The sequence below is a fragment of the Heliconius melpomene genome, chromosome 1 (genome assembly GCF_056956725.1).
Source record: "Heliconius melpomene rosina isolate 202511_hmr_F chromosome 1, ASM5695672v1, whole genome shotgun sequence".
Classification (NCBI taxonomy): Eukaryota; Metazoa; Arthropoda; class Insecta; order Lepidoptera; family Nymphalidae; genus Heliconius; species Heliconius melpomene.
The window spans coordinates 14,724,399-14,738,373 of NC_140389.1; the positions used below are offsets into that span (position 1 = coordinate 14,724,399).

Consider the following 13,975-nt stretch of genomic DNA (forward strand, 5'->3'; position numbering starts at 1 on the left):
GATTCTTTAGCAACAAAACGAATAAAATGTTTGCATAGTAATTGGTATAATTAAAAATTATTATCAATTGAAAGGAAAGAATTCAGGTCGTATCGTATATTTTTATAGTTAGTCCACATAATATGTTCATTTAATGAGTTATATTTTTATTTTTTCTCTGTTTGTAATGCCGTCGCTTGCATCTTGCAAAGAAAATTATGAACAACTTATAAAGTAAAAATGAAATAATTCTGCTATTCACTTAAAACTATTAATAGTCATTGCTTGACAAACTAACAAGACAAATAAATATACTTAAGCATTCTCCCGAGTTCGAACTTGCAACTATTATATTTACATATTTCTAATAACTATATGACGACATTTTTATATTTTATTAATTCTTATAATTCTAATATTAAAGAATAAATAACATTTTTGAAAGAAAAAAAAAGATAATAACACGTTTTTTTATTGTATGATACGCCTATGAAATATTTCTTCTTATTTAAGAAAACTTCATGTTTTAGGAACAATTGAATTGTCCTTTATTACACATGTAAAAATTAATGAATTTTGTTTCAAATTAAAAACATACCTACACATGGTTTTCTAAAAAAAAATAGGTAATTTTAGTTCTAACTTCTTTATTTCTTTATATAAACCCAATTCGATTTTTGTAGATGTTGTAATATGTCCTTTAAGTTCAGAAAAGAAAGTTTCCAATTAGGTATTATTATCTATAATATTTTTTATCTCGGATTGAGATTGAAACCTAAACTACTCAGACATTTTATAGCTATGCCACAATGGGGTAAAATAATTAAAAATGATATTATACAAAGTACATTATACAGTGGTCGATAACATTTTAAACAAGTAACAGGTAAAGGCAATACAATAAGTCATTTGCAGCCGCAAGCCTGATGGTGCTAACTAGAATATATAACTAAAAGACAATGAGGAATTACTACCTCACACAATCTAGCTTTGGTTAGGGTTGCCGTTTTTGAAATTTTAATGATTTTTAATGATATATTGTCTTTTGTATAATAATTTCTAATTTTTATTTTTTTAATTGTTCGTAAGATCATAATTAAGTAGGTACTTAAGTATTCAGTAATATTGATTAAAATTGAAAGTTTCAGAAAAATCCTAAGGATTCTCAAAAACTAAAATCAACATTTTATAGCTTAAGAGTTACTACTGCAATTATGAATTTAAGGTAATGTAGAGTCTTAAGTAGAATCATTAAAAATATTTATAACTTATACTTAATTAATAGGTGTATATATTTTTATTATATGTAGTATGTAGTTACCAGAATAAATATTCTTATAGCCTACTTTTATAGACATATTTAGTGGAAAAATATAAGCTGTAAAAGATATTAAACTACCAATATGTACGATAAGGTAAAATTACCAATATTAAACTGTGCAATTCATTATTAAAAGATTGTCTGTAAACACGATACAAAAATTAAGTCGTAAATTACTGAACTTATATGAAAAAAAAAATTATATTAGCACCTGTTTGTCAAATTTGTATTACAGGAACCCCTAACATCATTGTCATTAAAGACAATTACATCATTAAAACAAATCGATGGTAAAAATGTAAAGTAATCAACGAAAACGCGTAAGCAAATAACAAATGTTTAAGTAGGCGGTGACTCCGCCTCAGAGGGCGTAGGGAGGGACGCGAGTAGCAGCTCCGAGGAGGGAAGAGGACCAGTCGCGCTCACTACCGCGAACTTAACGCGCGTCCACTCGCGCCATGTGCCTTGTACAGCCTTATTAGACATCTGTGAAACTTATTAGGCATAATAATATTATACCAGTGCTTGAATTAAAAAAAATAATTGACAGCTTAATAGATTTTGACATATCGATATCGATTTGTGTACTGGCCAGTGTTTATAATGACCATGGGACCACAGCACAGACTGTCAAGTGCGTGACAATGCCAGCGCTGGGTGGAGAAGTTGAACTCATAAAATATAATAAAAATGGACCTGACGACGCGTCGGTGTGAGGATGGCGGTGAGATCGTCAACGGGACCGACTGTGTACGGGACATGAGAGATGTAAACGGACAGGCTAGTGACGTCACGGGGGTGACAGAAGTATCCAGAAAAACTAGCTCGTTCAGCATAAGAAATTTGGTTGGTGATGATCGACCTGCCGACGGCAATGCTAACACCAGTGAAGGTAAGTTTTAGAATATATAGAAGTTTTTTTTAAATTATAGGATCTTTAATTTTTTTTTTAATTACCAACGGGTCAATATTGACCACACAAAAAGTGATTTTTAAGTGTAGATTTACAAAATATGTGACAACAATTTATACTTTTATAACCCAATTATTTAATTTATAATATTTTACTGTATGACTCTAAAAACTAAGCCATAAATCAGATTAGATTAAATCTGATAAAAAAGACATTAAAATGATAGCTACACGCTATACCTATATACAGGCTGTTCATTAACATTTAACCTGACCATTAATTCTATTAAATTTATTGCAATTCCTAACGATGTCAGAGTCGTAGAGCTTGTCAATAACTCTATAAAAGGTCACGGTGTACTAATATGGAGTGTTGTTAATTGCATTTTTATTCTGAAATCCTAATTATCCTGTAGAATAACGCTTATTACATTAAACTAAATTGTTTTTTTTCTATAACATATATACTTGTATATAGTATAAGTATTTTTCTTACTCTTACTTCCGCATTTTGTGTGTATCACTCAAAGTAAATATCTGCATAGTGGCAACACTTGTTTTGTCTGTTAAAAATGTTGTAACTACAATGAACCCTTCAAAACTTTGAAAAACGAGGACCTAAAGAACTCTATATTGATTATAATTAAGATGAATAAAATTTTATTGAATAAATACTCGTGTGTGTAACGTACATATAAATATATCACATGTTTAATGCGCCTGCGCATATAATTGAATTTACATATAATATAGATATACAACGGAACATTTATATTGGTAATGTTGGTAAGGTATTTTTAGAAAATGTAAGCTAGGTAATATTTTTATAATAACCTGTTACTTATTTTTGTTAATCTTAAAAGTTGATTTAAAAAAAATTAATTCTAGATTAATTTTAAACAGATTTTATATTTTTGTATAAAAATATTTCCTGCTTATCCTTTCATTTAGACTATTTTATCCATTAGGTTTCATTCTCTATATTTAAAAAAATATAAAAAGAAATTAGACCTATAAGTGATGGACTATAGCCCATGAGCATCGTCGTTGTTTATGTATGAGGATCCTTAAAAGTATTATCAGTTTATGGCTACATCTTCATGTTGTTCAACATTGTTGTAAGAATGTGAGGGGTTTATGGCCACCGTAAAATAAATAATTACCCAAGGACTGTTCTACACTATGTTAGCAACTTGAAATTATTTAGCGTGTGCAGGAATATATATTGCTAAATTATTATTTATTGCAATATTATTGTAATCAATTTTATTTTAACTTTATTATAGTTATTCAACAACCTATCATTAGATATTTTGTCGTAGATAATTTAATCAACAGATATTTTTATTTAAATTATTCCAGTTAGTTAACTAAGATTATAAAATTTGACACGAATTATCAGGTGAGTCTTTCGGCTTTTCTATAACAGGTTTTTGTCTAGACTCTACAAGATATAAATTATATATATTTCACAATACAATCACTTTCTATCTAAACAGAGATATTATGACTTAACTTAAGCTCACCATGTGAACATAATGGAAAAATATTAAGTTTAGTAAGTATAGACACATATAAAATATAGCCAGAGTGGGATGTGTACTCCTAGTACATTAAATAAGAGTTTTAATACTAGTCTCAATTGCGCCATTTTTTTTTTAATCTTTTGCTAAAACAGTTACCAAAGATTAAATATGTAAATAATCTTATTATTATTCATTGTTTATAGCTTCACTGCACATAGCTGGGTAGGCAGATCGAACTTAGTGCTAAGATACTCCGTTCCCCTTTATGATACTTCTGTTCCATTATTATATTTAGATGTTAGCTTGTGAGCAATAACTCTACTCAATAATATCAATACTGGTTTCCAATGGTCGCCTAGGAAAAGACAATTTTTATAAGAAATTTACCATAGCTACTTGTACGTTTGCCGATTACAATGTAGTGGGGTATCAGTATGTACATATATCATTTGTTTTTTAATTTGAAGGTGTAACTGTTTACAAGTGTTCGGACTTGACGTTTGAAAATAGATGTGAGCATGTTAGACTCTAAAAAAAACCATCATATTTTTTATATAGCTTCGCGCTATATCCCGCATGTAGCAAAATAGACAGAGGGAATTGAGTGATAAGTGGGCCACTGCGCCACGATGGCCACAAATCCTACTTATCAAACTAATAATATAAACGTAAAAGTTTGTGAGGATGTTTGTTTCACTTTCACGCAAAACTACTGAACCGATTTAGATGAAACTTTACTGTAATATAGCTTTTACATCAGAATAACACTTAGACCACAGTTGATCTATGGATTTTGTATAATTTGGCTATATCTAACATAAGAAGTTTTAAATATAAGAATACATTTAACAACAAAAAGAGCTACAACAGATTGAAGAAACACTATTCCTTCTTTTTTTTTTTAAATTTATTGTTATGAAATTGTTAACAATATCAAAAATGTCTATTTCGTTATTTAAATGTAATTACACTGAACTGGTACATTTTGCATTTGTAATTAGAAGCGATTGCAATGCCACAATTAAGTCAAATTAATTCTATAGCTCACTTTTTAATTAAAAATAGATATTATAAAACAATTAAAATAAATATTAGATAACACTTTTGGCTTAATATAGTTTATTTTAATGTATATCGTCATCGTAGCGCAGTAACAAGTGACGTTAGTTTGCAGGGCCAGCTGTCCATGAAAGAAACAAATAGATTATATATTTAGAGAATAGATTGTATATTGTTATTCTAAATAGTAGATATAAAAATACTGTGGCACCAAAAGATGTCAATATGTATTTAAAATAAAGGTAAAACGTTTGTACAAATTTAATATAAATTACGCTAATCAATGTCCCTGAGTGCGGCTGGGATGTTTTGATTTTGGTCTTTAAGTTCTTAATAAGTATTTACAATCTATGTCGTACCAGTCTCTGATTTTTCAAGAGCAACCGTCAATTAACTGTGAAAAATTATAATTAAAATTAATATTCATTAAAATATCTATCATATACATATTTTAATTGGTTTTAAAATAGGTTCAAATTATGCATATTTATATTTTATTTTAGTAGAGGTCATCAATTAATTATAAAACATTTTAACTTAACTTTAACCCTTAAATGCATGGATTTTTTTATTGTGATAAGAAAAATATATGTTATATATATATGGGTAACAAATACTATTTTTCCAATAGTAAAATAAATATTTATGTAATACTATCATAAATATTTATCAAAAAACGTATGGTATCATTTTTGATACAACATGCATTTAATACCTAATCAAGTATTCACGGCCCTTAGAGATTTTGGTTTTTTGATAAGGTGTCTTCTATTTTCAGGAATAATGAAAAATGTTTGCAAAGTAATGAATTATTTATTAGGTATAAGTAATTAAATGTGGAACTTGTTAAAACAGTCAGAATTTTTTTTTGAACACATAAAAACTTTGCATTTTTCACATTTGATGCTGCTTAGCAGCTTAGCGCATGCGATCATCCGTGTGTATTTGTTTGTGATCAGTACCATCGTGTATAATGTCTGTTGATGGCACTACCTGAAGGGTATTCCTCCGCTTAGGAGCTGGTTCCTCTATAGTACCGTTAAGAATACTACTACTACTACTACTTGGTCGACCTCTTGCAGGTTGGGTGTGGATTTTATATTTACATAGAACATCTGCAAGTTCTGTTCTAAACTCTACTAAATTCAATATATATTTCGCAGCTATCTTCTTTTTATAGCAAACCTGCTTATATAAGACCCACGAATTTATAACCGTCAAGTCAAGAAGATGATGGAATAGTCTAAGTCTAATGTACCACTTCCTACTTTTCATGCGGATTCTGTATCTGCCCAAGTACGAGTCACTTATTGTTAACTGTTTATAGGCATAGTTTCAGACATGGGCCGAAAGCCCATTTTTTGGGTTTTGGTACACAGACATGAAGATCAATACCCCCATCTATTTACGTATTTCAACGTCAGTTACACAATCAGGACGATCTGGTTGCTTTTGAACGGAGTATCTGTTCGATTCTTCAGTTATATTGCTGATGAAATCCGGAGTAAAATAATAGGAGAAGAATTGAAAAGGCGTTTCTAGTGTCATTATTCATGCAGGAAGATCATTACAATCTTGAAATCGAATATAATCTTCTTGGGATATAAATGACTGCTTTTTTCATATAAGCCTTTGCACATCAATAGCTTCATGAATTGGTTGGCTACCACTACTAGTATTATTGTGTATACCTGGCACAGGGTCTTCAATTAAAGGAGGATCTTCTATCACAGGAGGGTCTTGCACATCGGCTTGAGGTTCAAATTGCTCACCATCTTCAATTACCGCTCGCAGCTCTGCAGTAGTTACAATTTCTTCAAAATCGTTTTCATTTACTTCGTTACCGGCGTCGGATAAGTAACCACCTTCTAATTGGCTTAAATAATCTTCAATATCCTTATCGGCAATTCTTTTACGTTCCATTCTAAAACAAAATACATAAAAAGCTCAAGCCCGCAACCAAGCGAAAATGTAAACAAGTCAAAGTCCCAAATGCATGATGTCTCATTTTTGATACAAGCAAAAGAAATGCTTTTATTATTTATAATATAAAATTCAAATGTAAAATATTATGGTACCATGCAATCAAAGTACTTACCTACGATAAAATATTTTTTTTATCTGGATTAGCTTCAAGATTCATTCAATAACACCTGATGAAAACTTTCAAATTCACTTGTTGTTGAAACTTGTAACGGACAGCGAACAATGACATATGAACGCATCATAAAAAGGCGGACTAATCACAATGCTTTACTTTTTCGTTCAGAAACTACTATTCGTTTATATTATAAGTCAAAATTATGCGTAGTAAAAATTTTAGGGGCTCTGAATCGTGTAAAACTTTCTGTTTCGTTTTTGATACAACATGCATTTAAGGGTTAAAACGTTGAACTTTTTCTGACATATTAACTACAAGAATACAGATAAATAAGAGACTAATAGAAAAACACTCTATGACAGTGATAAATTACTTTCGTTCACCTTTAAAAACACTACGTTTTGAGATCAACTTATATAAGTATTGTTATGACAAAAAAAAACCATTTTCAAGTATAATAGCTTATCAATTGGACCAATCTTCATCCCCGGTGCCGGTTCGTGACGTCACTCGCTAACCGGCCGCTTCCTGAGCTAAATTGGCCCGCTAATCGATTACAAGCAAATTCAATACTAGCGAGTAGCGGGTAGCGACAGGTGAACGCTACCCCTAAATAATTGTATGAAATGATTAAGGTCGATCACCTTTGATCATAATATTATTACTGTACTTTCAAAGGAAGGCTTTTGGAATGTAGTATTTATTTTATTTTGTTATAAGTTCTATTATAAAAAATAATAATCGATACTAAAATCGATTTGTAATAAGTCAATGAATGTTGCATCACTATCACAACGAGTGGCCTTGTAAATTCCAAATGTTTAACATTCAGTCAAAACGCCACGATGCCAAATGTCTAAAATTATATTTTCTTTATTAATGGAATGATTTATTTTTTTTATAATCTACGGCTAACATCTTTAAATAAGCACGAACTGATTCTGTATATTTTAATAACAATGGCCGCCCGATTTGATTTAATCGTATACCTACGAACATTAGGTGATAATTACTTTAATAATTTATGTAATATTAGACTACTTTGAAAGTTTTCTTTGAAATTTTGTAAGTAGATGATATATCTACGTATTATAATGTCTCGTAAATTCGAACAGAGATGACCAAAATGAGAATTCTTTTTTTTTTCAGTAAAAAACAGATAAAAATGTTTTTGCTTGTCTATCAGGAATTTATTTACATATTTTTTTTACATATTCTTTTATTTACATATTTTTTATATCTACTCGTATGTACATAATATATAATAAACATATGAATTCTTTAAAAGATGATTTAATAAATTATTTCTTATATATTTAATTTAATTTCCGAATACTATTTTTAATCGACGTTTCCTCGCTACACGAGGTTTCTTTAAAATAATTAAAAAATATAACAACTTAATTTAACTATCTTATCACCTCATTTGCTTTTAAATTAAATAGATTATATAGTACATGTTCTGGTAATTAAAAAGTGACGCAAACTGTGTAAAAAACCGCGTATTTTATAATAAGAATGCAATGCTTATCAAATGTAATTATCTAATTTATTAAGGCTTTATATAAATTTAATGAAGTGCCCTACTTTAGATAAATTCAAATATGGCGTTTGTTATATTTATTCTATAATTATTTAAGCAATTGATATCTCTATTTTCAATATTGTTAAACAATATGTAAGTCGGTCTTTAATAATTCTAAAAATGGACATTGGGCAAGTGTCGTCAATTATTGGTCTTTTTTTTAGAAAAACAAAATGATTTTTTACTTTCACTACTTAATAAGAATAGAAAGAAAAGATATAGTGTCACTGTAGTACTGTGTACTGTTTCTTCTTCTCTATACGCCCGAATTAGACGCATAGCGCAGCGTATAGCTCCGCCGCTCAACGCGGTATATCTCAACATTTAAGTAACTTCGACGTGAAACTAGACAGACTAAAATAGTTAAGCCTCCTCTGTGCTTATTACTAAGAAAGGGAAAAAAAAGAATAACTAATTAAGTAGTTTCAATAATTATTGCAATCACGAATAAAATTTAAAATTCATTGCATGAGCTATTATTATAATCAGATATTGTTTCTTTATAAAAAAACAAACAATTTAAATATTGTAATGACAAGTTATCAATACTCACGCTATGGTTCCCACGTTAAAGACAGGCAAAGGCGGGGTACCGAAATATGTTTTATTATTATCTTAAATATTACGTAATTTCAGTGTTTTCAATTAAAATTTATAATTATCAGAGAGTCTTCGTGGCGCAAGGCTACAAGCGAGTGACTGTAAATGCGACAGGTTGTGGTTTCGATTCTTTCTCTGTTTTCTCCACATGCCAACAAGACATTATGTGTGTTAAAGAGGCGAATTTTGTGACACTAGTATCACACGTTTCTTTGTCTTAATTCTTTATTATTAGCAGGGCTAGCAGACATAGGACACTCCGTCTCCACTTTCTGCTCGAATTGAAGAAAGACATTCAAGACATTAAGTAATCGAAATTCAAAGCCGCTGTTTATTTTACAAGAACGGGTAAAAGTAATAATTCATTACTTTGAATGTTGGTAGCTAATCGAACCCATATACCTACACGTCGCTCAGTTAGTACAACAATGACTAAATGAGCGACGAGAGAGAGAGAGAGAGAGTAATTGCATTTTTCCCTAAAACCACCGGGTAAATATATATTTACATATATGCAGGAAGATTATATAGACTCTAAGATTACATTTATGTAATGGAGTATTTCAAAAGATACAAATACGTCATTGTTGCACCAAAGGAGCGATTTATAAACCTATATGGTCATATAAAAAAAACCGCCGTAGATTTGATTCATTTGGCTAGGGACAGAACTAAGTATGCGAAGTTGACTACCAATCTTCACTAGTTGGAGAGGCACATTAAGAAGAAGAAGATAAACTGTTCGCTAAAAATTAATAGAGAAAGTTCATCGAAAAAACATTAATCGACCAACCTATTAGAGATATTAATAATAAATTATGCAAACGAGGAGCTAGCGGCCCGCATACGTACGAGTAACAACTAATGTAACATATAATTAAAACAATGTTTAACGGGCATTGGAATAATTCGCACTTGCACTTGCACTTGCACTTGCACTTGCACTTGCGGGCAGGTGCATCCTGTGGGGAAATTGTTATTTTTTTGTTACCTATCGACATTTTTGCATTACATCACCATACTATCGCTGAATCTACATAATTATATAATTTTATGACGGAGTATTTATGTTTACAATGGTTATGTTTTTAATTATTTTAACAATTTTTATGTACACACACAAATACAGTTATATTTGGCGTCGTCATAGCGCGCGCGGCAGTTGTGAGTTCGATTCCCACTTGGGAAAGTGCGGTTCCATCATTCAACACGCACTGTCTCGGGAATTGGGCAGAAAATAGGGAAATGTTTCAACACTAAGTTTCTTTTGCCTGTCCAGATACATGCGTGATTGCGCGTGAAACGAAATATAACACACGATAAAGAAAGGAAAAAAAGTGATTTAAAGTACTTCGAATCCCGCTACGCGTCTTTTATACATTTCTAAATATTTTCTTTTCCTTAAGTTTTCAATTATTTACTACAGTTATTATACTATATATACGTAGGATATACTTATATGCGCTCTTATCCATTTTGATTGATAATAAAAATCAAAACTCCATAAAGTTTTACAAATATAGTTATAAAAGAACAAAAACTGTATATTTATGTTAATATTACAGACATCGCCATAGAAAAACATCCATTCCCATGATTCCATTACAGCATGTACGTATAAGGCTAAATACTACCGGTATAAATAACATTTCACTACATAGTTCATTACAAAAACAAAAATGGAAATGCTGAGTGATCAGTTTATTATAAAAAGTTTAACCAATCGACATGTATTTAATCAATATAAAAATTGTTATTTTAAGAAAAGAGGCCAGCCGTGGCGCCAGGGTGCAAGCATGCAACTCAAACCCGAACGTCACAGGTTGTGGGTTCGATTCTCACTGGAGGAAATAATATATTCCATATTTTCATTTTCTCGCTCTGGTCGAGGCAAGACGTGGCATTGAGGTCAACACGCAATGCCTCTAGAATTCGGCGGAAAGTGGGAAACGAAAATGTTTCATGTTTTTTTTGGGGGTTTTTAATGTTTTTCGACTTTAAAATATGATTTAAAAAAAATTAAAATTTCTCGACTTTACCTCAAATATATTTTCTGTAAAGGTTTCTTTAAAATTTTTCAGCCTTAATTTTTTTGTTAGGTACTAAAAATATTTTTCAAGTTACGTTAAAAAGCGATGGGCTTAAATTTACACACAAGTGTATACATATTGAGAATTAATTAAATAAACCTGTCTATACGTCTGGATAAATAACTACATAAATTTAAAAAAAATGTGTAGGTTTCCCCCTACCCTCGAAATACAGTAGAAGCACTAAAATATAAAAATATACTAATACAAAAAAAAATAATACCTCATAAGTACACGCAATGTATTCACAATTAATTTTAAAATAGAATCAAGTATAAAAATAAAAGAATTCTCATAATTATAATTAAAAACACATAATAAAATCAAAATGGAAAGTATAATTAGAAATTATTAAGAACAAATTCTAGTATAACGTACGTAATACAAGCGTGTATTATGCAGATGGCGGAGTAAAGCGTGGGCAATAAATAAAAATCGCATGCCTTCAAAGCGTTATAATAACGTAATATTTTTATCACTCGCACATAGCACGCAACTACCCACCTACTTGTATTTTATGTTGTTTTTAACAAAGTAAGAAGTGCTGTGGAAATATTTTGCATCTAAATAATCTAAATGTATGCTTTTAATAGTAATTTGTAAGGTAACTGTGAATGATGTGGTGGATTATTTGAAAATTATGCTAGTTTAGAAAAAACTGACAATCGGGACGTTTTGAAATTATTCTTATAGTTATGGATTTTGTTTTATATACTTATATATACATAAAAATATATAGATCTAAAAGATTTAAATCTCACATGGAACTTATATAATTAAAAATAAAGTTATTAGATAACAGCCAAAATGACAAGCCTAAATGTGACCTAAAAGGTACCTTTACAATCCACCTCCACCCATACTTACATATGTTAAAAAATTCAAAACATTCCAAATATTCAAAGAAAATGTAAAACAAGCTTCGATGTAAACAAATCTTGGCTCCAAATAAAGTGCAGATAACTTTACAAATGACCGATGTTCCAGGAATTTAAAGTGGATTTATTGTGTTATACAAAATCTACCCTTTGTATATAATAATAGGGTTTATTTTTGTTTATAATTTGCCGATATTTCTATAGGGTGACATAGAAATAAAAGGATGTAGAAGTGAGACTTATCACGGGGCCCCATTAGGGCGCACGCGCGGCCCCACAAGCGAGGGAATAAATAAACATGAGACAAAACTGACTCTCGCGATATAGGTTCTGTAAATATTAGCCATTAATTATGAGATAGTGTCATTTTTTGACTTGGTAATATGATGAATTCTATTAGTTTTGCAAATTATTTGTTTAGAGTCCATATTAAAATTGTTTAGACTTATCCTATACTTAAGCTCATTTACTAATATTGCCAGGATATGCCTATTTGGACGTAATAATCTTGGGTCCAAAATTTGAAGATATCATAATATATTTTTTTTATTGTTTGAATCACAGTAATAAAATATACGTATATCTTATAGTAAAACAATACAAATATCCTTGACTATAATGAAGGTCACTAAGAAATATCACAGAACTCTAAAAAAAAACTTCAAATTAGTATGGGGTCCTCGTAAAAATAATGTCTCTCGGCCGCCTGTGACGACTCCTGTCCTGTCCGCTCCGCCGATAAGAAACGGAATTGGAATCACTTAGTTCTCCAAATACCTCAAATATTTTGTTACGCTTAATGAAGATAACACAGAGCAATGAATTATATGAGTCACGTCATAGAAGAGGTCGGAAGTTTTGAATTCTTGAGATATCGGTTTTGTATATTTTACTCGTAAACTTTGGGACTTTCCACAGTAATCGTGGTTTCTAAACTGGGGAAAGAATTATTTCCATTTTCTCTCTCTGGTGAAAGCGCGGCGTTCAGTTCCGCCACTCAAAGCGCAATGTCTTGAAAATTTGAGATGATTTAAAACTAGTTTCCCTCTGTCTAGGCAAATATATATTGGATGCAGCATAAGTTAGCCATCACTTTGTGTTTTTATGGATTTGTCGTAATTAGCAGAGTGTTACTTGTTTCTGTGTGACTCTATTATTTTTCCATTTCTCTCAGGACTAAGAATTGTAAAGAATTTTAACTAAAACATCATTTGTATGAAGTCCAAAATACATACCTCTCTACAAATTGTACTTACGACAATAGATCGAATCTTATTTAACATATAAAAATTATTTCTTTTACAAATGATAATATAAATATCAATATATACGTAAGTAATAGATGTATTATGTGAATCCCCGAATCGGTAACTAAACGGAAAACCGAACTCTAGGAAAATTATTTATTAATATTACTTTTTCTAAGTAAATATTATCATGTTTACTAAAATTCTTTTTTAGAATTTGCATTGGTAAATAAAATGAAACAGTTCATTAACATGAATCATGTAAAAGTATGTCTATGTAATATGTGGTATTTTACAAAATCAATCAATTACGAAAATTCGGCGGAAAGTGGAGAACGCAGTGTCTTAGTAGTATGTTTCCTCATACATACTACTACCCTACTATATGCTACATCTATCATAACGAAGAATATTTTTTAAGCATTTTTTTATTTAAGTTCTAAACAAACAATTAATTTTAAGATACTTACCTACTTGTAAATGCCTGTGAGGCATAATTCATAGTTGCCTCACTAATGAGATAATTATGGATTCAATTCCCAAATAGGATCCCAAATAGGGTGGATGCATTTTATCTGCGTTACTTAAAACACTTTTTTTTCAATATTATCTTTTTTTTAACTTTTTGAATTATATAATAAAGAGTTAACTGTATACATCTTAAACATCTCATTGTC

General features: G+C 30.2%; 1 protein-coding gene across 1 annotated transcript in view; it reads left to right on the top strand.

The window, feature by feature from the left end:
• The first annotated feature begins 1,715 nt into the window (after window positions 1–1,715).
• LOC146541641 (homeobox protein aristaless-like) overlaps window positions 1,716–13,975 on the top strand; it is a 63,173-nt gene continuing 50,913 nt past the window's right edge. The window contains exon 1 of the mRNA XM_085190155.1: window positions 1,716–2,192. Coding sequence (XP_085046281.1) covers window positions 1,991–2,192 — 202 coding nt within the window. The 5' untranslated portion in view covers window positions 1,716–1,990. The remainder of the gene's footprint in view (window positions 2,193–13,975) is intronic.